The following is a 27455-nucleotide window of genomic DNA, read 5'->3' as shown; positions in this document are numbered from 1 at the left end:
TACCTCTTTGCACTGAGATACTTTCCTAGATTCACATGTGTGTTTTGTTCCTTTCCTGGGGTTATTTTTCCCTCTCCCTGTTATGATTTTGATTCCTTAACCTATTCATCAAGGGAGCTCTCAATAATATCATCCACCACTTTCATGGGCCACTCATATTTCATAAAGATTGCAGAAGAGATAAAAGAGAAAACAATTATTGGTACATTAGCTACAACTCCATTCTCTTCCTTTTCACTGAACACAGTGAACAGAAAGACTCATTGGCTTGAGAGCCACTGTGCTGGAAGGCTTGTTTACGAGTTCCCAACATCTTCAAATAGGAAACCACTCAAGAGAAGTCCAGATAAAAGTCAAGGGTTAGTTACAGCCAGGAGATACAACAATAATGCCATCTATGAAGAACTGGGCCAGATCGTACAAAGAATAAAATTCAGAGTTTAGATGTTGGAATTAAGAATGCATGTGAGTTAGGATGGAAAAATTGTTGAGAGGAGAGACCATGAATATTATTGGAGAGCAAGAGACTATTTTTAAGGAGTACCAGCTAGGTTAATGGAGTCAGATGGGGTGGGATATGTGAACTGTGTAGAATTATTTATTTTCGGTCAGTCATACTCATGACTGCAAAAAGGACAAGTTGAGGCTGTGTCTCTCTTTAGAGTGTCTGCATTTTACATATGTATTTACAGAGAATATTTTGCTGTACTGCAGGTTTATTAGAACATCAGCATATGTGTTGACAAGGCAAAGGTATATTAAATATCTTTATGGAGAGTCAATCCTGGTAAAGCAGGACATGCACTTAATTACAGTAATTTAACAGTGGCTTTTCTACTTTAATTATAGTTTTATGTAATCTATGCGTAACAAGGCTGAATAATAATAAAGTAGCAATTATATGCTGAATATGGAGAAGGTCTTGGACCCTGCCTGCTTCTGAATTGCACTCTCAATCTGGATTATATATAAGCATATATAAATAACATACACGCCTCTCAAGAATGCTGCATCACCAGAGCCTTACACTGTTCTTAAATATGAAGGAGATTTGTTTTCAGGATATTGGAGATACAGAGATTCACAGAACTGCCTTGAGGGACACATTTTTTATGTACAAATATAGCTTTTACCTAGCCAGTTGGTAGGTCAAAACCCAAAGGCCCAGGGAAATGGTTTATCTCTTAGCTCAGAATTTGACTCTGTGGTGGGAAGACTGTAGTTAAAAGAAATTTTTTTTTTTTTAACAATGGTCAGAAAGTTATTTCCTTATAGTGACTTATTTTGTCCATTCACTTGTACCTAGAGGTTTCAAAAGACAGACACTTTGAACCTGTGGCTAGAGGTGGGGCTTATAGAATCAAGAGTGAGAGTCTTCACCATCAAATGCAGTTGGCGTTTGCAAATGACAGAAGACAAACTAGAAATTTTACTCCCTCAATCCCTAGCAGCTGATTCTGGCTCCTTCATACCAATATTGTAACTGTTGTCACTCTTCAGAGTCCCTCTGGGACGTTAGTATTAGGTTGTCATTTGTCCTGTGGTTAGGCATCATCTATGATATGAACACCAATAGGAACCCATAATTGCTAGAAACTCTTATTCATTTGTTTTGGTGTGTTGAAATCCATTATATTTGTAATGGATTTTCCAAGTCTCACTATTTGCCAGACATCCTCCCTGCACCCTTGCTTCTCAGCTTATTGGAACAGACTGACAGAAAAACTATGCCACTCTCTTGGTTTCTAGGGTGGAATTTCAGGGGAGAATGATGGGAGGGGCCAGGTAAGAAAAAAGCCTCCTCCCAGAGATGGTATAACTTGGCAGGCTTAAGCTCATGAGATGGAGGTGGGGTTAGGATGAAATAAGAGCACGGGAAGTCAGGATTCATCACACAAATAAATTTTCCATTAAGATTTGTGGATTAAGGATAATAAGAGAAAGAATGCCAGCAAAAAACATGTATACTTTATGCAGGAAAGACAATAAAATTTGATATTTTGATTTTTACATTCTTTATGCCACATCTGAATATAATTGTCTAGGATTGTGGGAATTATTTTCTGCAAGTGTTGCTGGCAATTCTTCATCCAGTCTTCTTCCAATGTGGGTACAGTTATGAATATTTCTACCTAGGGCTGACAGCTGCTTTCAACTGGATAAGGTTTTATGGTTTCTTTGTCTTTCCCTCCAACCCACAAATGTTCTCAAATCTCTTGCATTTACTTATGTTATTTTACTTTGCATGACTGGGGGAAGAAAGAGTGTTCAGCAATTCAGTGATGGCTGAATGGAATAACAGAATTTCATTTCCTAAGGGAATATCTGAGAGTCATTGAATCACCCTCCATCTACAAGCCATGTCTTGCACTATTTTTCTACTTGACTAATTGATTATGACAGGTGCCACCCAAGCTTTGCAGCTTAGGCTGTCCCCATGCTAAGACAGAGTCATAGCAAGCAACTTCTGTTGATGAAATAGAAAAGCTATGCATGGGTATTTTTCCTTATTGATTTTCTAGTATATGATGTCAGTTAATTACTGAGAGCCATTCACTGCATACATGTAAGTGGTCATTATAACCGTATTTTCAACTGATTTTTCCCTACAAACATAATCAATTATTTGAGCTGAACAGAAATGTAAATATCTGCAGTTGTAAAAAAAAAAAAATGGATGTGTGTGTTTATGTATGTATGTATTTTATAGGTATATTCTTTATGGGCATGTGATTATATATATATATGTGTATATATATGTATATATATGCACTAGATATAATGAGTATTATATGCCCATAGGGAATATACTCCCTATAATATATGTACAAGTATGTTTGTGTGTTGTGAACAGAGAAAGAACAGCACATGTCATGGCCATGCTAACAATTCTGGTTATTATACCAAAAGGGAGATTTCTAAAGTTTTGGGCTTTAAGTATATTACATTTTTAGTTTCACAAGACAATGAAAAAATTAGCCTATCTACATTATGTGGAGGGAAAGAAGCCAGATCCACCACAAATATGTTTGTATGAGTCTACTTATATAAAATTCTAGAAGATGACAACTGAATCTATAGGAACAGAAAGCAGATCACAGGTTGCTAGAAACTGGAGGTGGCAGGAGGGATGGACCACAAAGGGTTATGAGGAAGCTTTAGGGTTGATAAGGTATCTTGTGTCTCTTGCTTGTGGTGATGATTTTTTTGGTTGATGTACCTGTCAGAATTCATCAAATTGTATATGGGCAGAGTTTATTGAACAGAAATCATGTCTCAATAAAGTTGTTTTAAAAATGAGAAAATCTATGCCTCTACATTTTAACATTATTTGGAGAGCTGCCACAAATTTTTTATGTTTCTAATAATATTAAATCATTTCTACATAAGGCAGAAATTTCATATTTCTCAGAATATACTCTTAGAAGGAATAGAAGTTATCATATCCGTGATATATATTGGCCATTCAGAAGACACTTGAGATTTTTTCTAGTGGGCTTGATAATTTCTACTTACCTAGGAAGAGGAGAGCAAAAACTAACTTTTGAAAATTTCTCATATTGGCCTACATGATAGACTGATGTATTCATTTTCAATTAGTATATAACAAATTACCACAAACTTAGCAACTTAACATAACACACATTTATTATTTCACAGTTTCCGTGTGTCAGGAGTCCAAGCACAGTTTTGCTGAATTTGAGGTCTCCGCAGGCTCCAGTCCAGGTGTTGGCCAATGTTGAGTTCTCATCAGAGACTTGACTGGGGAATGATCCACTTCCAACCTCTCAGATTATTAGCAGAATTCTTCTGCATGTGGCCATAGGTCTGAGTTCCCCATGCCCTTGCTGACTGATACGTGATGACTATCCTCAGACCTTTGAGGCCACTCAGAGTTCCTGGCCATGTAGGCTCCTCCATAGGAAGTTCACAACATGAAAGCTCTCTTCTTCAGGATCAGCAGAAGCTCTTCTTTCAGTCTGCTAAGACGTAACTTTGTAAAATGTTACTTAACCATGAATATAACCACCTTTGCCATATAATGTAACCTAACCAAGAGAGTAACTGTCTTATAAATTTTGCTATATTGTATTGACTAGAAATCCAACTGTACTCGGTGGAAGTACAGTCACCTTAGATGGCTCAGGCCACTTTAGTGCATATCTACCTTAGTTGTTTTACACAGGATTCTTGAAACAAGTAATTGTCTAATAATATATTTAATAAAGAAATGTTTAAATAAATTTGTACACATATACTTAATTTTAGCAGAATGTCATTCAATTTTAAATAGCAAGAATATTATTACCATATTTTTTTCTGAGACAAGGTCTCACTCTGTCACCTAGGATGGAGTGCAGTGGCATGATCATGGCTCACTGCAGTTTCCACCTCCTGGACTCAAGCAATCTTCCCACCTCAGCCTCCCGAGTAGCTGAGTAGCTTGGACTACTGGTGCATGCCACCTTGCCTGGCTAACTGTTTTTTAAATTTATTTTTTGTAAAGACAGGATTTTTGCCATGTTGCCCAGGGTGGTCTTAAACTCCTGGACTCAAGTGATCAGTCCACCTCAGCCTCCCAAAGCGCTGGAATTACAAGCATGAGACACTGTGCCCAGGGAGTAGTACTTTTAAAATCTGATCTAATTTATACTGGTTTAGTTTTTATAAAAACTCTCAGGACCCTACCTATTGTGTAGTCAGGCATGTCTCTACATGGCGTACCAGGCCGTGAAGGAGTTAATGTGCCTCTCTAACGCTGTCAGTTTCCATCTTCCTCGTCAGTAAAATAAGACCTATAATTTGCAAAATGAATCCACATTTTTGAACAGTGACTGCATTAAAAAACCTGAGTATTTTAATAATTAGCTATTCAAATTATCTTATGGTTGCCTGCTATTCATAAAGTCAAAAACATAATATAAAATAACATAGATCATAATATTAGTTACAGATGTCAGCTTACTTCTATTTTTCTGAAGAAAAGGTGTTAATGAATTTCTCTAGAATGATTTCTGACATAATTGCCAGGATTGTACAATATATCATTCTACATTTATGCCAGCAAATTAGCATCTGTGATTCATACAGTGGTAGCTTTCTTAATTTTATCATGTACAAAATACATGTTTTGATTTTTCAAAATAACTCATGGCTCTCCACCTTGTAGACTGAGGAGAATTTACAGTTTTGTCATTGAATTGGTGAATATTTCAAACAATATGACAGACACTAACAGTATACCCTTGGGTTTACAGCAGAATAAAGCTGCTACTCTGATAAGCTACCAAATACTGTAAATGCATCAATAATTTCAGCCTGAAAAATACTTTTTTAATTGATGCATTTTTCTCATGACAATTATACAATACTTAGCACATAATATTCACTTTCTAATACCAGAAAGGCAGCTACAGATGGTGTTAATATAAATTGTTTGTAATATTCTCTGTGTTTGTACATACTATATACACTATTATTGCATCCAAGAGCTCAAGTTTGCAGACCTTTTCTGCCCTTGTATTTGTGACCTTTGGTGTACTTCTGCATTACCCGAAACCTCTCATAATGCAAAATTTCAGCAATATCTACTTAATGTTCATAGGCTGCTTTGTACAATTACAGATACATAGAGATCACTCAAAACACAGTGACAATATAATTCCTCATCAAAATAAACCATTACTGGCCAATGTTTGTGACTTTTTCCAGACTAAGCCACTCCCCTGGGGCCAGCAATTTATGGCGCAAAAAGCAGCCGAATGTGCTATTTATAATTATGCAGCTTTCTTCTGGGATCAGAAAAACACTGGATCTCATTCCTACCTTATTGAAAGAGGAAATGGTAATTTATATTGTGGTATTTGTCTTTAAAATTAGGAAATAGGGGCAAAGGAAGGATAAAGTGTTTGTCCAATGTCATGCACTATTAAAAGTGGAATTAGTAGTTACCATCTCGTGATCTAATTTCTAGTTGTTTGTCTCGTTGGGTTTTTTCTTTGTTGTTGTTGTTTGTTTTGTCTTGGACATCTTTTATATTTAACAAAAGCTTATTGTGCACCTGCTATGAATCAGGCATTCTGTATGTGCTTTATACATTTTAACTCAGTTGAATCTGAAGCTTAGGAGTTAGCTCCTGCTATTGTCATCCACATTTTATAGGTAAGGCAACCGAGGCACTGAGAGGTGAGGCAATTTGTATGAGGACACATACCTAGTATGTAGCAGAGGCAGTTTGGCTCTGGAATCTACACTGAACCACTGTTCTTTGCCATCTCTCCTTCTCCTGTGTAACTTGTCTTTATCCTGTAGGTCAGAAACATCACATCAGGCCTATTTCCTCCCACCATGATCACTATTGCTTATACTCTGTTTACCATATTGAATCAGTCACCAAGGAGGATGCAAATAAAGAATGTGAGCTCCAAAAAGGCAGATGGTATTTATCTTGCTTACTGAATCCCCATTCCCTGGAACAGTGCCTGATACATGAAAAATATTCAACAAAAATATTTTGCATGAATAAATGATCAGATGAATAGATAGATAAATGGACAGAGGTATGAGATAGATATGTACCTTGTTTTAAAGGAGCTTTTAGTTTAAGAAGACAAACCATAATTCAGATGAACAAAACATTTTATGATTTTTTATTCTTTTCATATCCTTCAAAGAGGCTTTCTATAAATAAAATTATTTCAGTCTGGGTGAAACAGATTTGCTCAGTTTTAAAATATATATTAGAAAAACATATGTTAAAACCCAAATTAAACAAGCTTTTATCTGCATGGCTCAGTCTCAACTCAGATTAATTTGGTAGAGGTGAAAATGAATTCTTTCACAGAAATTATCTTGCCATATTTTAGGATGATGTTTCCGTATGGGTGGCATTTTTATGAGAGAAAATTGGGAGCAGGGTAAAGAATGGAGTTGGGAGAATATTGCAGGTGTCTTCGTCTTAAATATGCCCCCAAATATACTAGAGTATGCACAGAGATTACACACTGGGGTTAGTAGAAAGGATTTGGTAGTTTGTTTTCATATCCTTATCATTTAAACAAAATATTGTCATGTTTATATTTTTTCACTGTAGGTCATTCAATTTCTCTCACACAGCGAAACATGCAGAGGTAGGGACACATTCAGGAAGGGAAACTAGTAAGCAGGAGAGAAAAATTGATTTTTGTATAAAGACTAATATATGCTGAGGGAAAAGGAGAAGGAAAATGTCAGTGTGTGGTAATATAGGAGGTGCGGGTGATTCATTAAAGATTGGAAAGGCAAGCCTGACAAAGGGAATTTCATCAAAATATATAAAACCAAAAAGGACATGATAGGTGGCTATTGCTTTATTCAACAAATTGTAGTATCCTTCACCCCAAGAATCTACTGGAACTTTAGAAGAGTTTGTTTTAGGATGAGTTATAAATATAGATAATAAACTCAGTGAGACATTTAATGGCACAAGAACTTCCTTAATAAGTCATTAAGATAAGTTATGAGAATTTCAAAACACATCCCTAAATGTTGCAGTTGATGCCAGGGTCAGCCAAATGTTTATAAAGCATGAATCCCAGTTAAAAAAAAGTCAGAGAAAAATCTACCATACTTATTGATTATTGAGTTTATAACTAGAGCTTTCTTCATGGTTATTATTGAGACAAATGATGATGAAAGTCCCTAGCGACCTCTGTTTCCTGTTTGTTAAAGGGCTAAAAAATAGTGAAATGACCTGAATATAGGGAAGGGGAAAGTAAGAGAATCTCTGTGTATGAGTGGGTATTCTCCAGAATAAATTGGGCTATGTTTCTGAGCCAATACGTATGAAACAAAGGGTGGACCAGAATATATGTAAAGTGAAATTTAAAATTATTTATCATAATCGTTAATAATGAAAGATGGGAAAAAGCCCAAGAAGGCAAAAAAGTGGAAACTCCTAGTGAAAAGGGTTTCCCAGATTAGCCAGAATCCTAAATTGCCATAAAGGACACGCTATCCTAGGTTTTAGTGATCTGTGATCATTTCACCCTGGACTAGCATGAGGAGTGGAATATGATGTGTTAGATTTTGGAAACACTATTTCAACTGACTGGATTTTGCGGATTCTTTCAATGACACACTCATTGGAGTCATTGGTATACGCTCTTCAGTAGATTTTATGTTTCGTTTTGTAGCTTTCTTGTGGTATATTGTTCTACTACTCACTTCTTGCCTCTCTCCTCTCCATGGTTGTGTATTTACAAAAAGGGAAGCTTCCCACCTGTAATTCTGAATCGTGTTGTCCTGGTTATGATTACTTTCCATTTTCTTGTCATCCTTGATAATGTGACCAGTCTTTCTCAGGGAAGCACATTGAACACCAAGCTACCTGTGGTACATCCACATGCTCTGAAACAAACCATGTCCAACACGTTGAACTCCTTTCACTAGCCTCTGCCTAAGTGCAAGCCTTGTGATTTGCTAAGTCCATGCCCTCTGGGAATTTGCTATGCCCACTGGAGCGCAACTGTATTCTCACCCTGCCGCCTTTAATTTTATTAGCTATTAGCTGCTACCTAAGTTGAAAAATGGAATGACACAGGAATGTAGTTGAAATTCGGTGCATTACTCCCTAGGATGAAAAACAAAGTAGACGCACAGCCTGACTGGTGCCAGGTGATGCAAAAGCATCAGCATGAATCATAAATGCTCTGGTGGATGACACTTCTCAGATTGATGGCTGCAGTCTGAACGCTTTGTCTCTCAGACCTGTGTTTGGAAGTCGGGTGGTGCACATTCTTTTCCACTCTTTAGAATGAATCTTTTCACATTGGCTGATAGATGTTAGCTACAAACACAGTAAGAATCCTAAAACTTAACACTGTCCTTGTTCCTTTTTCTTAATAAGTTCTTTACTCAGAAACAAATGATGCACTCCTAATACATAAACATCCTTTTATTATATGTCTTCATGGAGTCTACTCTGTTTTTTGGACAAACACTAGTGTTAACCACATTAGGATTGATCTCTAACTATAATTTAAGCAACAGTCCCTACCCTTCTTTAAAATGAACATGTTTATATATGATAGAATAATTTTACATGAAAATTGTAAAAATATAGCAGAGCTCCTATATACCCTTTACCTAGTTTTCCACTGTTAATGTCTTACATGACTGTGTGTATTTGTCAAAACTAAGAAATCGACATTACTATATTACTGTGAACTACACACTCCAGTCTTTATTTGGATTTCATTAGGTTTTCCATTAATATCATTTTTCTGTCACAGAATACAATCCAGGGAACCTCCTTGCATTTAGTTTTGATATCTTCCCAGGCTCCTTTTTCTGTAACAGCTTCGTGCTTATTGCATAGTAGCTGCAGAATCGCAAACTACATGTTACAGTAATTTAAAAATGTTTCAGGAAGCGTGGCACCAAGTTGTGAACTTTACACAGGTAATTTTTTTATTCCATCAAAATATTTACTTATGAATATATTATATAATTTACTTTTTGCTTTAAGTAGCCAAAGGTGTGAGAATGATTGTTTCCATCCCATTTGAAGCTTAACAAATTTTCACACTTTGAAGGTGAAGGCCACAGTGTTTTGTATTTCTTATGTTGACATTTATTATAGTGAAATAATTCTCTTTGGTGGAATTAATAGTTATCTGGAGGATGAAATTACAATAGAATATTCAAAGATATTGAAATGAAAGGTACAGATACTGACCCTTTCTATTATCATCTTTTCTAACTGTAGCTTACTTACCATCTTCTTTTCTTTGAATAGTTTGATATGAAACAGCCCTGCATATTAGGAATGTTAATGCTCTTAGTAATATAGAAAATGTCTCAGATTGTCATTCTTATCTCCATCTCCCTGTTATGTTTCCTCATGTAGAAGTTTTTGTTTCAATACAGTCATATTTATCAATATTTCTTTTTTTTTAACTTTTTTTATTATACTTTAAGTTCTAGGGTACATGTGCATAACGTACAGGTTTGTTACATATGTATACTTGTGCCATGTTGGTGTGCTGCACCCATCAAGTCGTCAGCACCCATCAATTCATCATTTATATCAGGTATAACTCCCAATGCAATCCCTCCCCCCTCCCCCTTCCCCATGATAGGCCCCGGTGTGTGATGTTCCCCTTCCCGAGTCCAAGTGATCTCATTGTTCAATTCCCACCTAGGAGTGAGAACATGCGGTGTTTGGTTTTCTGTTCTTGTGATAGTTTGCTAAGAATGATGGTTTCCAGCTGCATCCATGTCCCTACAAAGGACACAAACTCATCATTTTTTATGGCTGCATAGTATTCCATGGTGTATATGTGCCACATTTTCTTAATCCAGTCTGTCACAGATGGACATTTGAGATCTGATGGTTTTATAAGGGGAAGTTCCTTTGCACAAGCTCTCTCTTGCCTGCCGCCATGTAAGATGTCCCATGCTCTTCCATCATGACTGCCAGGCCTCCCCAGCCAGGTGGAACTATGAGTCAGTTAAACCTTTCTCCTTTATAAATTACCCAGTCTCAGGTATGCCTTTATTAGCAGCATGAGAACAGACTAATCCACTATTGAAATGGGAAGGCAGTTGTAAGAATATGTAAAAACCAGAACCCACGAAAAGAAATATTGGTATTGTGAATGCGGCACTATTCACCACTAATTTCAATAGTGGATTAGTCTGTTCTCATGCTGCTAATAAAGGCATACCTGAGACTGGGTAATTTATAAAGGAGAAAGGTTTAACTGACTCATAGTTCCACCTGGCTGGGGAGGCCTGGCAATCATGATGGAAGAGCATGGGACATCTTACATGGCGGCAGGCAAGAGAGAGCTTGTGCAAAGGAACTTCCCCTTATAAAACCATCAGATCTCGTGAGACATATTCACCAGCACAAGAACAGCATGGGAAAGACCCGCCCCTATGATTCAATTACCTCCCACCAGGTCTCTCCCAGGACACATGGGAATTGTGAGAGCTACAATTCAAGATGAGATTTGGGTGGGGACACAGTCAAACCATATCAAATAGCCAATATCTATTCACCTCTGAATTTCCAATATATAGGAAGGTGGTGAAATAGTCAAGTCAGGGACTAGTGCCATTTGTTTTCCTTTATATTTTGAGACTGTATGTGAATGAACTCAAGGTACGTTGTGGGCATTATCCACTGTGTTTGTGTCTTGATGGTCATGTGGGAGAAGAGGGATGTTTTTATAATGTTTTAAGTTTGGAACAAATTTAGGAATAGGAGATATAATAATGTCATATCATCAAGTTTTATTGCTTTTATCTCCTAATTCTCATCTTTTTCTGTATTATGCTATCTTTAGAACCAGTGGCTATATGGTCTGAATGTTTGTGTCCCTCTAAAATTCATGTTGAAACTTAATCCCCATTGTGTTGGCATTAAGTGGTGGGGCCTCTTGGGAGGTGATTCAGCTGTGAGGGCTCTGCTTTTATGAGTGGGATTCATGTCCTAAAAGGGGCTGAAGGGAGCTGTCTTGCCTCTTCTACCTTGTGAGGAAGCAGCAACAGGTATCATCTATGAAGCCCTTACCAGACACCGACTCTGATGGTGCCTTAATCTTGGACTTCTTCACCTCCAGAATTGTGAGAAATATATTTCTGCTGTTGATAAATTATCCAGTCTAGGATATTTATAGCAGCCCAGGTGGACTAAGATGCAGCTGTTACTTTCTGAACTAGTTAGTGAATCTGTCATTGAGTTCCAAATTCTGTCCCAAATTTGGATGAATTGTTTTCAAAGAAAAAACAAGGGGAGAAAGAAAGAGAGAAGAGAGAAAGAAATAAATAGAAAAATAAGGAGGAAAATAGAGAGATGGAAGCTATTGCTGCTTCATAGAATGATAGAGCCTTAGTAGTGAATTTAGGGACTGACGTACCTGCACCTAGAAGGTATTTAACCAGCTGCTAACTGGAAGAGAATATAGTCTTTTGTACTGCTATAACAAAATACCACAGACTGGGCCAGGCACAGTGGCTCACAGCTGTAATCCTGGCACTTTCGGAGACTGAGATGGGTGAGCCATTTGAGACCAGGAGTTTGATCAGCCTGGTCAACATGATGAAACCTCATCTCTACTAAAAATATAAAAATTAACTGGACTTGGTGGCACACACCTGTAATCCCAGCTCCTTGGGGGACTGAGTCTTGAACCCGGGAGGCAGAGGTTATAGTGAGTCAAGATCATGCCACTGCACTCTAGCCTGGGTAACAGAACAAGATTCTGTCTTCAAAATACAAAAATAAAATAAAACACCATAGACTTGGTGATTTATGAAAAACAGAAATTTATTTCTTACAGTTCTGGAGGCTGGGAGCACAAGGTGAAAGCATCAGTAGGTGTGGTTGTCTGGTGAGGACTGCTGTCCGCTTCTGGGATGGTACCTTGTGGCTATGTCCTCCATGGGGCAGGAATTTGGTGTCCTTACATGACAGAAGGAATGGAAGGGGCAAAAACAGGGCAAACTCTCTGTCAAGCCCTTTTACAAGAGCAATGAATCCTATTTATGAGAGCAGAGCCCTGATGACTCAATCACCTCTGAAAGGCCACACCTCCCAGTACTGTTGCATTGGAGGTTAAATTTCAACCTGAAGGGCAGAGGGACAGAAACACTCAACTCATAGCAAGCCTTGTCTACAAAGCCAATTCTATAGTTCTTTTTACTTTATTCAAGGAAAAAAAGGTCACTGATCATATATACCACTTATATCTTGATGAAGATTAGTGAACATGAGAATACCTGCCAAGCGTATGCTTTGCCTCAGCTACAATAGCAACAAGGAATGAAACTTAAAATAGATACATTTGTTACAGCAGATGAACATCTGTATCCTATATTTTAGTATTCCACATGTGCTGTGTTATAGTTTGAACTAATAGATATATTGATCAACCATAACTCAAATCAATATGGATCTTTAGGTAAATAATACATTTAATGATTTTTTTAAATTAAACAAGACTTTTTAAAAGACCCATCTTTTCTGGAGGAATTAATATTTTTCTATTTAGAATGACCGGGGAAATACGGACTTTGATGCACTGCCACAATTTATGATTATATAATGTGTTTTATTAATCATCTCTGGTGGTTATTGTTTTTATTTTCCTACTTTATAGATTTAAAGTGTTAAGTACTAGATTCAGGTCAATATGCCTGTTCTATAGTTGATAGCTTAGCTATCATTTTCTTCACTGCAATACTTTAAGAAAGAGAAAGAATGAGCTATGTGAGTGATGACTCATGCTCACCATCCTCTTTCTCAGAAAGAGGACTAGAATAGAAGTAGTCGGGGCCTTTTTCTTTCTCTCTCTCAGAAATGTAGAGTCCTGGATGGTCAAACCTGAAAACAAAAAGGAATCTAAGGAAACATGCTTTGTATACCTAATAAGCCCCCTTTTGTTTTGCAGTGACTTCATAACAGTGGCATAATACTCTACTTCTATAAACTTAATTGGAATAAGTAATAATTTATCTTAGTTTATACCTTCTTTTATTTGCTTCATTTTTATTCCCCTTTAATTTGTTTTGGTGGCTATAAAATTTAGGGATGGGTAGCAAGGGGTTAGAGCCAACTGTACTGCACACAAATGCTTAATAAACCTCCACGCCATACACAGTCAATACATTCTTGGCCTGTGGTGCCACCTCACACACCTGTTATTATCCTGTCTATTTGAAACATAGGATTTAGTGAACCTGTCATTCTACAACTCTGATTCTCAGATAATTTTTTTTAGATTGAATGAGCATATCCTAGAAATGAGCATTTCCACAGCTATCCTGACACCATATCCTTGAGTAAATTATTTTAAAATTTATTGTAAGTCCTATAGGGAGAGTTGGAAGGTTGCCATCAAGTAGGATTGGAGCCATTTTAATGAGTTGCCTAGTATCCTACAATGGTAAAAGGAGCTCTTTAAATGACCTACATTACTAAAGAGAGTAGCTTAAACCTTTGGTTCTTCTTAAGTTGTATTATCTTCCATGTATCTTTACTTGAGTTTCTCACTGGAAACATTTAGTTGTTTAACGCACACATACAAAATTAAACTTCGTAGCACTGATTTCATTATTTTTTTCCCTTAACAACACAACTTGTCAGCTATTTTACTTTAGTAGCATCTCATCACCAAAGGAAATTGCAGGGAGGAAGCACCGCTTCTTAAAGCCTGACATACTGATCTATATCAGCAACGCATGTGTTCTTCAGATGTTCTTCACCGGCAGAGGACAGGATTGCCTGCCAGCCTGGGACAAAGCACCATATGGCTGGGATGAGGGGAAGGATGGTGATGCACATGAAGGGTGGGAGGGGAGCTGTCACAGCCTGTCAGTCTTTATCCCCAGAGGAAACTGGTGACAAGGGAATGATTGAAATGGCACGTTTAGGGTCTCTGGGCATGGAGAATGGATAAACAATGACTGAGAATTCAATGACATAAACTCAAGGGAAAGGGTAGAAACAAAGCGAGCTGCAATTGGGTAGAAGCATAACTCTTCTGCAGTTGGGGAAAGATGCCAGGAAGAGACATTGATGAGAAAGATGATTAAAGGTGGCCTCAAAAAGCCCTGGTATAGTGACAGATGGAAAGGGTGCAATGATTAGTAAGAAAATACAAAGAGAGAAAAGAGACCTGAAATGAAATAAACTCTTATAGGAGCAGAAATATGGGATGATAAAAATTTTTGAAAAGAAAATTACTGATGGATTTTTCTCTGCAACCTGAAAAGTTATGTAGAGAAGGATGTTGAAGTGACAACGTACTTTCCTTCTACAGAAGAAGCACGCTTGTCCTCAACTTACTTGATCTACCAGACTCAAAACTAGCTCAAAACTTCCCAATGCCTTTTTTTTTTTTTTTTTTTTTTTTTTTTAAGACAAAGTCTCACTCTGTTGCCCAGGCTGGAATGCAGTGGCGTGATCTCGGCTCACTGCAGCCTCCCCCTCCCAGGTTCAAGCAATTCTCTGCCTCAGTCTCCAGAGCAGCTGGGATTACAGGCACCTACCACCACTCCTGGCTAGTTTTTGTATTTTTAGTAGAGACAGGGTTTCACCCTCTTGGCCAGGCTAGTCTTGAATACCTGACCTCGTGATCCACCCGCCTCAGGCTCCCAAAGTGCTGGGATTACAGGCATTAGCCACTGCGACTGGCCTCCCAATGCCTTTCTATGAGAGTTCCTACATCTCCAGACAGCCATCAAGAAACTGGACCAACAGAAATAGGCTTTCTGCTCTCAAGATCTAAAGATAGACAAATAATAATAACAGCCATTTATTGAATACATATCTATGCTAGGTATGGTGAGCAGCCCTTAGAATCCATTTCTCATTATCACTTAACAACTCTGTACACTAAATATTTTGTACCATTTTTAATGTGGAAATTAAGGCCCAGAGAGGCTAAATACCTTTCCAAATAACACAATCACAGAGTTCAGGAGTAGGGAGCAAGGTCCATATCATTTAATTGCAGTTTGCTAGTCAAATCTATTTATTTACATACATGATGCCCTAGCCACCTTGCCAAGCTGCATGTGGCACTTGCTGCATCTTCATAAACTCTTTAAAAGGCACTTTCCTAAATAAGCAATTTGGAGATAAAGGAATTATTAAAAGCATATGATGTATGCTTTTACATACCTACAATGTGCAGATCTGAGCATAAAACCTTTAGTTGCACTTGTATTGGTTGGCCAGTTTGTCAGATAATATTTTTCTCCTCCTTTTGTCTGAAAAGAGCTCAAACTCTGAGAGCTATAGTTATCGCTGCTGATATGAAAATACTTCCCAGAATTTGTTTCTCAGTTTATGTCTTTGTGTGGCCATAGGAAATCCTTTTAGCATACAACTTTTATTTGGCCATACTCTTTGATGTATGATTCTGAGATAAGAATCACACTTTCTATAACAGACCTGTAGGTCCCCTTCTGGATACAAGGTCAGCCCAAACCAAATTCTCAAGCTTCCTTTTTGCTCCTTAATGAAAGCATTATTTCCCTTAGGAAGCATCCTTCTATGAACACACCTCCGTTGCTTGGCACAATGTAGAAAACTTGCCACCAGAGCTTCCTCTAGGGATCAAGGCTGACAAGCTGTGACAGAGCAGGTTGTGATATATTTCCCCTTCTCCATTTGGTTCAAGAAAAAAAAAAAAAAAAGGTTCTCACCCCAAACCTGCATTTCCTTAGAACCTTCCTCTGAGCTTGGTTTTTCATTCTACTTTGTAATTTATCTGCAAATTAATAATAATGAACATAACTAGTTTGCAGTAATGCTCTGTCTTCTCCCAGTGCATATTCTCAAACAAGCACTGTACAGGGTTCTGAAAAAGAATTTTCCAGCCAAAGTCTTAACATAATCTCACGAATTTGCAAAGCCTTCCATTTAGCTGGACCCTGCAATAAATTAATGCATACCTATGATATGGCTAACATACACTGTGATAATGATGGGGGATTAAAGTGATAAACAGTTTAGACTTGGTTCCCTCTTTCACAGAGCATACAATTTGTAATAGGATAACAACAACAACAACAACAAAAATGACCAGACTGTTGGAGTACAGGGAAGTGCCCTGACAAGAGTGCTCATCTTGTCCTGATCCTGTGAACACCCAGGTAGAGGGACCTAAGCCAGGCTGGACATCAGTGAAGTTACACTCTAACTGAAAGTGAAGGAGGCCCCCACGTCAGAGCAGCAAAGCAATTGGAGGAAGGTATTCCAGCTCAGTTTGCAGCACACAAAAGTAGCAGAGGTATAAGCATGAGGTCTTCATGGAATTGAGCAGTTCAGCATGGAGAACTGAGAGGTAGCAAGGAGGCTGTTCTGAAAGTAAAGCCTTTGTACACTCCTGAAACCTAGTTCCACACTCTCAGAGACCTTCAACTGTATCTTTCAGGCTTAGATCCTTCAGGCCCCATGCTGACGACAACTGAGAAAGTATAGCTGGTATGAAAGGAGTAATATTGGAGGTGGCAGCAAATGCATCCTAGAGGGTGAAGCCAAGTTGGGTAGGCAGTAAGACCAAGCTGGTTTTCCCTCTGGTATCTGGAAATGGATTGGACAGCTTCTGACTCAGTGCCTTGCACACACTACATTTTCAATTAACATGAAATAGATTAATAATTGGATACTTAAATTCATTTTATTAAAGAGTACATACAAGGTATGATTCAATTTCATAGCATTATTACTATGATGGTTAATGTACAAATTAAATAGGTATCTGCAAACAGAATAGAAATCATTTAGTGAGGTGATGTGTTCTAACGTCTACACAACTTTTCTACCCAAACTTTAGAATGGAACTCATTTGTAAGTAAGTGACTGTTTCTAACTTTTCAATAGTTTACAGGGGAAACCTTGAGTCCTCAAATTAATTTCCTGTTCTCTGAGGTCAAAACTCAGGGCTTAAAAATAAATTATTATTAGCTTCATGCCTAACAGTAGGAACGTGATAGATATTCCATCAATATTCATTATTCATTTTTATCTAAAATGTACCTACTCAATACATTATTTTATGTGTGTGAGGTAATGCATGTTAATTAACTAGATTTTACCATTTCACGATATATATATGCCTCAAAGTATCGTGTTATACAGGATAAAAGCATACAATGTTATCTGGCAATTAGAAAACAAATAAATAAATGATTATTCAATGAAATTTTATGGAATACATTAATTTTTGTCTCATATTAAGACAAAAAATGGTTTCAGGCCGGGCGCGGTGGCTCAAGCCTGTAATCCCAGCACTTTGGGAGGCCGAGACGGGCGGATCACGAGGTCAGGAAATCGAGACCATCCTGGCTAACACGGTGAAACACTGTCTCTACTAAAAAATACAAAAAACTAGCCAGAGGAGGTGGGGGCGCCTGTAGTCCCAGCTGCTGAGGAGGCTGAGGCAGGAGAATGGCGTAAACCCAGGAGGCGGAGCCTGCAGTGAGCTGAGATCCAGCGGCTGCACTCCAGCCTGGGCGACAGAGCGAGACTCTGTCTCAAAAAAAAAAAAAAAAAAAAATGGTTTCAAATAACTATTTTATAAAATCTACATTTCTTACTTTTTCTAAAGTTCTTAATCCACTACCACAAAAAGTCATGATTCGTTCCATTTTGAAAATAATGTAACATTTTAGAAAAAAAATTATTCATTATAAGTTTTAATTATACACAGCCATGCTTCTTTTTTTTTGATAATTTTGTGAAATAACTTTATGAAGTATAAAAAATTAACTATAATTTAGGTTTATCCACTTCTTCATTTAGACAATAAAAAGCTAGAGTTTGGTGTCAAGGGAACAACAAGAAAAAAAATCAAAAGGAGAAATGATAGTTGTTTGCTCTTAGGAAAATGAAGTGTTTCTGTTATTTCCCTGATAATATCTATTTACATATTATTTTTATTAAGTGGTTAAGATGCAGACTAATAAAAGAGATGCAGCTAATAAAGCAGCTAGTTGATTTGGTAGCTACATTTGTAATATTTTAGTGAGCAACATGGGGAATGAAACAAGGAAACAGTTCTATTGGCTTGTTTGAGGTTTAATGTAAATTAAATATTTTTGTTGTTATGAATACCTCTTATCTTTCATATACATCATAGGGAATGAAGGTTGTGGACTATCAGTAAGCTCAGATAAAAATTCATGCTCATAAACACTGTATAATAAAGTGACAGAAAAAGTCTTTGGTATGTAGAAAAATTGAAGCTTTATTTAAAAAATTAATCCAATAGTATCATTGTTACCAAGGCTATTGCAGGGGCCTAAGCAAAATGTTATTATTTTTTGGCTTCAAAACTATATATATTTGGCTTTTCATTATCTATAAAAATTATCACTCTTTCCTGGATTTGGCTATTATTAAAAAATTTTTAAAGGTGTTCTTTAAAGAAAAAAAGACTGTCATTATAGTGTGGCAAATTCGCCTCCTCTTCTCCATGACAACAGATGAAGAAGCTGTAGCTATGGCAACAGTAATGGGCCAGAGAGATTAGGGCCAGACTGGAGATTAGGCCTCCAAGAGCAAAGAAAAGAAGTCCTGATTGGTCTTTATTGAGACCTTATTTGAAGGCAAGTTACTGTTGAGAGAAAGCATGGAGGATTAGTAAGAACAAAATTAATTCCCCTGTATAAGATAAGAAGCCATTCCTTTGTTAAAACTGTGTTCCTCTCTTTTAATATAACGCTTGTTTAAATTGAGGTAAAGAGTCCGTGATTAATTCTATTCTGAGCTTTGTGCCATGTGAGTCTAGACCAGCTCTGTGAGAAGACACTTCCTGAAGTCTAAGGAGAAGAGAGGGAGGAGCATCTGCCTGCCTGCCATTGCCCCTTGCCCTCCTCTCTGGCACTCCCTGGGTGGATGGAGATGCCAACTAGTTTGTGATGTTGACATCCTGTAGGAATGAGGTGCTCTTCGAGGAACAAGATTGGAAAATTTCCCTCTTGTTTGTATAAAACTTATTTGTCTAACTTCTTGAAAATTCCAGAAAGCTTTCATCAAGTTATTATTAATTTTATGTTTAAAAATATTTTTTCTCAAAAATCTAGTAAGTATCCCATTTTTTAATAACTGGTAAGTTATAGAGGTATTAAATTTTGAGTGCATGTGCTATCTATAATTTCAGATTGATATACTGATGGAGGAGGGATTTGTTATTTTTTAAATAATAAATTTATAGGAATGAGAATGTTTGGCCTAATGCTATGGATTTTTTTAAAAGGATTTTGCCACATTTACTTCTGAACATGTAGTGCTCACACACACTTCAACAGAGAGCCTGTGAGAGTGCCACACCCTGGCCGACGTGAGATATTCACCTTCTTTAAAGTGGCCTCTGATTGATTTTTTTTCAGGCTTTACTTTAATGTGTATTTCTTGCATTATTTGTCAAGTTGAACCCCACTTTTCAATAAGATGATTTATTATTTTAAAGATTTAAAAACATACTTTTTAATATTATGTCACTTGGTTTTTATATATTTTCCAAATACTTTCAGTCAGTCTTTCCACGGGAAACAATACCTCAACTAAACTAAGAGGGAAAGTAGGAGTTAGGCAGATGAGTGCGAGGGGCTTGCTAAGGCGTGGGATCTGCTTTTGTGAAGGCCCTAGAGAATTGCAGGGTGCTCAGCATGAGGAGAACATTCTTAATGTGGAAGCATCAAGAAGCTAAGGAGCTTCCACATAAGCACCATGAGAACAACGGCTTCGTCTGCTGTTCATCACTCTGTCCTCTGCACTTAGACAAGGAGGACAGGTGATCTGAGCTGTTTGAGTATTTGCTAAGTGAGCAGAGCTACTGATCGTTGCTAACTGCACCTCTGCAAGCCTCTGCCCAAAGATATTTTCTGTCTTGCTGTAGGAATACACTAGACCGTTGTTCAGGAAAGTCATAAGCCCCTGGAATCACCCTCAACAAATGATGGAGAAGGAGTAGGTAGACAAATACCCCTATCTGCTCCCCTGAGGGATGATTAACTCTGAGGCATGTCCTATACTGACTCCTAGAGTCCTTGATGGAATTGCCCTTCAGTTTCCCACAGGAATAACCATATAGATAACCCACTCTTCCGATAGGTCCCTCCCTGCCCTGTCTCACTTCCTGACTCCCTGCTGGTGTTTCTGGGATCATTTCCGAAATGTAGGACTTGCACGAAAGTCCTTTTCTGAAGCCTTGTTTATGGAGAAAGTCACCCAAGACCCATGGTCAGCAGGAGTCAGGCCAGCAAGCTAATTAAGAAGTTTGGAGCTTGCCCCGAAGAGGATGTGTGGAGGAAAAATAAGTAGTAGAGTGACATGATTTATATTTTTATAAGCTCATTCTGAATGTTACACAGATAATATATTTGAGGAAGGTGAGTTTAAAGAAGTCAGAGGAGCTGGGGGACACTTGTGGTAATTCCAGTGAGAGAGAACGATGGTGTCAATGGAAGCGTGGCAGTGGAGATGCAATAGCGTGGGTAGATTAATGAGATTTTCAGGAGCAGGGAACCCTAGCATGCAGTAAGTGAAGGAGAGTCAGGAATCAGGGATGGGCTTCGGGTTTCTGGGCTGGGAAGCTGAGAGGACAACTTGAATATCACCCAGGGGGAGAAGCAGGCTGATGGGGAGGGAGAGAATAAATTCACTCCAGTGTGTTAGTCTGAGCTGCCTGTGATGTGTGGAAGTAAAGGTTTTTGTCAAGAAGCTTAATATCACCCATATTTTTGAGAGAGATACTCCATCCGCAGGCATCAATCTTTTCCCCTCCCTCACCACTCTGCTATAAAAGATTGACTAACTCACTGCCACTCTTCCATTTATTTCAAATACTGTACTGATCCAGAGAGCAAGGCGAAATTTTATCTACAAAGAAATAGTCAAAGAATCTGGAGTCAGAAATAGTTTCAAATACTTTTGTGTTTTTGCCATTCTTTAAAACCTCTCTTTCTCTGTATAACTAGTAAGAATTGTAAATTGATAAGGTTTCTGGAACCATTAGGAAATGGGGTATTTCCACTCCCCAGATGATTTTTTCTAGCTAGCAGAAGTTTAATTCATCGCGGTAATACCACTTAGCCAGTCCCTATACAAAGTGAATGCAAAAATGAAAACTAACTTTAATAAAGACTAGGGGAAATGGACTACAAACGCCAGTTTGAAGATTTCACATCTGCAAATGGATACCTGTGATTTGTGACTAGAGATCATCTGTCAAGATGAAACACACATTCCCTAGACTTGAGAACTTTAACAAACATGAAGAAAACAGAGTTATTGCAGGAAAGATGAATTACGAATTCACACACACCCAAGCAGACACACACTACAAAATACACATGCACATATATAATAGAAAAACCTCTCTTACATATTACTAATTCTCCCAATATGTGAAAAGACAGTTTTTTAACTGAGGATAATTCAGAGTTGTTCCTACAAACAAGTCCATGAAAATTGCTTCTACTTTTTGTTAACTTTCATCAACTTTTCATTTCTGCTCTTAATTTTCTATGGTCTTAAAAAATAAATGAATAAACTACTTCAAATTGTTTCTGAACAGGCTGAGAGATGTGGTTCATGCCAGTAATCCCAGTACTTTGGAAGGCCAAGACAGGTGGATCATCTGAGGTCAGGAGATCAAGACCAGCCTGGCCAACACAGTGAAACCCTGTCTCTACCAAAAATACAAAAATTAGCCAGGTGTGGTGGTGTGTGCCCGTAATCCCATCTACTTGGGAGGCTGAAGCAGAAAAATTGTATCAGAACAGTGTAGACATGTAGACAGATACTGACAGGAATAAGGTTTTGTGATAACTTTTTGGTTACCTGAAGCATTTATGAATACAGGTAAGTCCATGGCTATGTAATAGAATGTTGAGGTCTCCATTGGCTTAACTTCCAAATTAGTGCTTTACTAAACTCAGTGTCAGTGTATGTACACCTACTTGGTCTGTGTCTTTTGTACTATGAAGCATATTTTAACTATGAAATGAATATTTTAAAGAATCACCTTGGGGCCAGGCATGGTGGCTCATGCCTGTAATCCCAGTACTTTGGGAGGCCAAGGTGGGTGGATCACTTGAGGTCAGGAGTTCAACACAGCCTGGCCAACATGTCAAAACCCCATCTTTACTAAAAATACAAAAATTAGCCAGGCATGGGGGCATGTGCCTGTAATCCCAGCTACTGCAGAGCCTGAGGCAGGAGAATCACTTGAACCTGGAGGCAGAGGTTTGAAATCATGTGAACTTACTGTATATTAAAACTATATGACCACATTTTCTTTCTACAGTAATAACTGCCCCCAACCTTGTAAAATCCTGGAAATTGTGGCCCTGTTAGTTCTTCTTAGAACTCTTCAAAATGCCAATAGTTTATCTTTGACAAATAGTCACTGTAAATTTAGATATCTATTTAGTATATCTTGAGTTTATCTTCTGAAATGTAATACTGTCTTTTACTTCAAATATAGATGCATAAGTTTATTCATTTATTCATTTATCCATTTTCTTGCTTATTCAACCTCTGCTTCATTCCAGAAACAATTCAGGGAAATATTAATTACTTAAAATAATTTGTCTCTTACCAAAGACATTTTCTATTATCAGTTAATGTCATGAGAAGTGTAATCCTTTTACAATATTGAATCATATTATCCACAGTTCTGAAGTAAGGTCTTTCTAGAACTCAAGTGCTTGTTAAAAATTCACATTGCCAAATTTCTCTCCCCTTTTCTTGCCTGAGCAGACATTTTTTCCCTTATTTTCATAGATCCCATGGGTAATGGAAATTGGACATATAAGCAGTGGAATCATATACATGTCATTAGCCACACTTTAAAACCCAAGAAAAATGAATATACCTTTTATTCCATTTAATGTGTGCATTCCCTTGGTTTTCTTCCTTCCTTTAGAATCAAGGTGACTATAACATGGAGATGCTTGCTAATAGGTTGGATATGCCTTCCTACCGAATTCTTACCTATGGCACCGACACCTCTGATAGCCTCCTCTTCTTTCTCCTTAGCTATCCCAAGCTCCAGTGTCCTCCCTTCAGCTCCCAGAGATGTGGTCCCTGTCTTGGTTTCCAGCCGGTTCGTCCGTCTCAGCTGGCGCCCACCTGCAGAAGCGAAAGGGAACGTTCAAACCTTCACGGTCTTTTTCTCCAGAGAAGGTGACAACAGGTAGGTGATGTTACCAATAAAATTCAGCTTAATCTGTCATCTCTTTAAGTCAATATCATTGGGTAATGGCAGGAGGAGATCTTGGGCAGGAACTTTGGAGAGACTGTGAAATCTCTATTATGTCCTTCACTCATTTCCCATTGGAGATGTGCATTTTTACAAAGCAGTGTTGTTGACACACTTGTAATCCCAGCACTTTGGGAGGCTAAGTTGGGTGGATCCCCAGAGTTCAGGAGTTCAAGGCCAGCCTGACCAACATGGTGAAACCCTGTCTTTTCTAAAAATACAAAAAAGTAGATGAGCGTGGTGGTGTGCACCTGTCATCCTAGTTACTCGGGAGGATGAGGCAGGAGAATTGCTTGAACATGGGAAGTGGAGGTTGAAGTGAGCCAAGATTTTGGCACTGCACTCCAGCCTGGGCAACAAAGATGCCCTATCAAAAAAAAAAAAAATGGTGAAGACACAGAAGACACAGACATACCTATATTGCCTTATACTAAGATTATTCATTACTGTGAAGAAGCAGGCATTTGTTTTAGTGTTATTTCTGCAACTATCTGTGATCTTATGATGCCCCCTAAGTTCCTTGGATTTCAGTGTGTGCAGCTGTGAAAACTGGAAGCAATGATTCTTGCCTAATCATCTTCATGTTTTTACATGGATTTCCAGGAGGCACCTTAAATTCAACCTGTCCAAAACATACTCACTGTCTTCTCCTTATGTATATTTTTTCCTTTCTTTTCTTAGTTTATGTTGGTATCTTCCATCCTCGTTGACCAAGCAAAAAATTCATGCCATGTTTTACTGACTGCTGCCTCCCAACACTACCATTCCTCATGAATTCTTGTCAGCTTTACCTTGGCCACAGCTCAGCCATGCTTCCTTTATTCTGTTATTTTCAACATCTTTACCTGATCTCTGGGAATCGCTTCTCACCTGCCAATCCATCTTCCTCACTGTTTGTAGTTATCTTTTTGAAATACAGTTTTGATCACTCACTCCACTGACCCAAAGTGTGACTGTTCTTAAATACAATAAAATTACTATACAAACACATGTACATGGAACTTCCGACTTCTTTCAATGGAAGTCTAGCCCCAGTCTATCCTTATCTATATCTATCTGTATGGATATATGTAAAAGTGTGGTTTCTGTAATCTGTAATGGTTAAAAAATTTTCACTCAAGTCACAAGAGCTAGATTTGAAAATGGTCCTATTTATCAAATTGTGATGTTTCTGTGTTTAATAATGTATTAAATACGAATAATACTTTTTTGCTAAAAGGAATAAAAGGAAGATAAATTCTACCCATTAGCATTGCTATGAGAACTGAGGGAATTCAGGCAAAGAATTCAGGGCAGTCCCTCCACACAGGCAGAATGGAAGGGCTCAGAATAGTGTGAGCTCTGAGACAATATGGAAAAGAAACTGAAATTAAGGCTCAAAGAATAGGAAGAAGGAGGATGAGGAAAAGAAAGGGAAGGAGAAGGGGAAGGAGAAATTGTTGAAATTTCTGTTTGAGTAAAACATTTATTTTCATAATTGTTTACAGGCCTGCTTATCATACAGTTTTATCCTTTCCTCTTCTATTGAACTTGTTCTTATCTTTCAATTCTAAGCATCAATATACCCCCTTGGCTACTCGCTCCCATGGTTATACCATGAACCTTGACAACACCAATCACTGCAACCTCTCATGATCTGAGTTTCCAATCATATTCTTGCCTCACTCTCCAGACTTTTGTCTTACTATCCTTTATTTAGAACTCTGAATACAACGAAACTTTGATTTCACAGAGACCTGCAATCTGTTCATCCTATCCCTTATCTTTCCTGTTTATCTTCGCTTATTCCATAGCTACAATTCCATAGCCAGTAAACACAGCAATTAAATACTTGCTGACTTGCATCAACGTTTTGCCTGCTACTCTCATTTCGTATTACTTGCTTAGCAAAAACCAACTCAAGTAAATGTAACTTTCTACCTACTCTTTACTTGTGCTCTTGTAGCTGAATATAGCTTGAGGAAAAGGTATAACTGGGATGAATCGTCTCACTTTAAATTCATAGTGACTAATCTCATGTTGCCCATTAATGCTACTGGCTATTATACTACATTTATCAGACAGCTTCTCTCACATACACTACTAATGATATTTCATGCCTTTTTCTCTCTTCTCAAATCTCCAAAACTGCGCCCTTTCCCCCACTCTTAGATGACCTTGATTTTAATTTCATGTAATATAAGAAAGGGAATTCTACATGCTTTCATATGTGACATTATTTTTCACCCAAATGTGTCTTTAAGCATATAATCTGTCTTTCCTCAAATTTCCATAAAACAACTGCCTGTACTCTTTAAAGCCAAACCTTCGCTTGTGCACAAGATCCCATTTTTTCTTATAAAAGAACAAATCTTCAGCCATTCTTTCTCTCTTCTGTATCATCAGTTTTTCCCCCTAAGGTGAATGACGTCTATCAGCACATCAGCATGTAGTTGGATCTTCCGTTGCAACAAATTCTGCTTCAATCTCACTTTTCTTTCCTTTACCACTCCATGCTCTGTTCTCTTTCATAGGAACATTCCTTGAATTGTCTAACTTCACTCCAATATCTTACATCATATTCCAATAATGATTTTGTCCCTAGAATGTAATAGCAACTGCTCTTATCAAAGTTCACCAATAACCTCCTGTTGCTAACCCAGTAGTCACTAGTCTCCATATTACTTGAGCAATCAGCAAATTTGGTCACATTTGATCCTTTCTCCTTTGGTGAGACTCATTCTTCACTCAGTTTTCTATTGCACATGCTCTCCTCATTCTACTCTGGCTGCTCATTTTCAGGCTCTTTTTTACTTTTTACTCCCAGTTTCTCTGATCTGTACGTATCAAATTGCTTCAGGACTCAAGCCCTTAATCCACTTCTTGACTTTATATTCTGTGAACATGTAGATGTATTCCAAATTTGTATCTCTAGTCCTAACTTTTTTACCTGCAATCCATATTCATATACACATTTTCCTACTTGATTTATCAACGTCAATGTCCCATGGGCAACTAAGACTTATGAACAAAACCAAACACCTGTTATCCTTCAACCCCAATGCCTCCTCACCAAATAGTTTATCATTCCAGAGTTCCCCCCACCTTTGAAATCTTCATATTTCTCATTAATCAGGCCAAAATCATTGGAATATTTCTTAGCTCTTAATTAATTCTTAATTCTTATTAAGAAATCCATCATCACGTCTTGGCAGTTCCATCAAAATATATCTTGAATCCATGAAATAATATACTAGATTTTGTTATAAAATAATACTGGAAGACTGGCTATGATTTTATATTCTGAGCTGAGTTATGGGAATAAAGCGATTCATCATATTATTCTGCCTAATTTTATATTATTTAAATTTTCATGATAAACAATTAAAATCAATAAAGAAATAAAAACAAAACATGGCTAGGCACGGTGGCTCATGCCTGTAATTCCAGCACTTTGGGAGGCCGAGGCAGGTGGATCATTTGAGGTCAAGAGTTCGAGACCAGCCTGGTTAACATGGTGAAACCCTGTTTTCACTAAACATACAAAAATCAGCTGGGCGTAGTGGCATGCACCTGTAATCCTGGCTACTTAGGATGCTGAGGCAGGGGAATTGTTTGAACCTGGGAGGTGGAGGGGGCAGTGAGCCGAGATCATGCCACTGCACTCCAGCCTGGGTGACAAAGCAAGACTCTGTCTCAGAAAAAAAT

General features: G+C 37.8%; 1 protein-coding gene across 1 annotated transcript in view; it reads left to right on the top strand.

Moving 5' to 3' along the window:
- The window catches only part of DCC (DCC netrin 1 receptor), a 1279089-nt gene that overhangs the window by 828365 nt on the left and 423269 nt on the right, over window positions 1-27455 (top strand). The window contains exon 8 of the mRNA XM_011950993.1: window positions 23546-23702. Coding sequence (XP_011806383.1) covers window positions 23546-23702 — 157 coding nt within the window. The remainder of the gene's footprint in view (window positions 1-23545; window positions 23703-27455) is intronic.

This window comes from Colobus angolensis, unplaced genomic scaffold (genome assembly GCF_000951035.1).
Source record: "Colobus angolensis palliatus isolate OR3802 unplaced genomic scaffold, Cang.pa_1.0 Scaffold312, whole genome shotgun sequence".
NCBI classification, from domain to species: domain Eukaryota; kingdom Metazoa; phylum Chordata; class Mammalia; order Primates; family Cercopithecidae; genus Colobus; species Colobus angolensis.
This window is presented reverse-complemented; position numbering and strand designations above follow the sequence as displayed.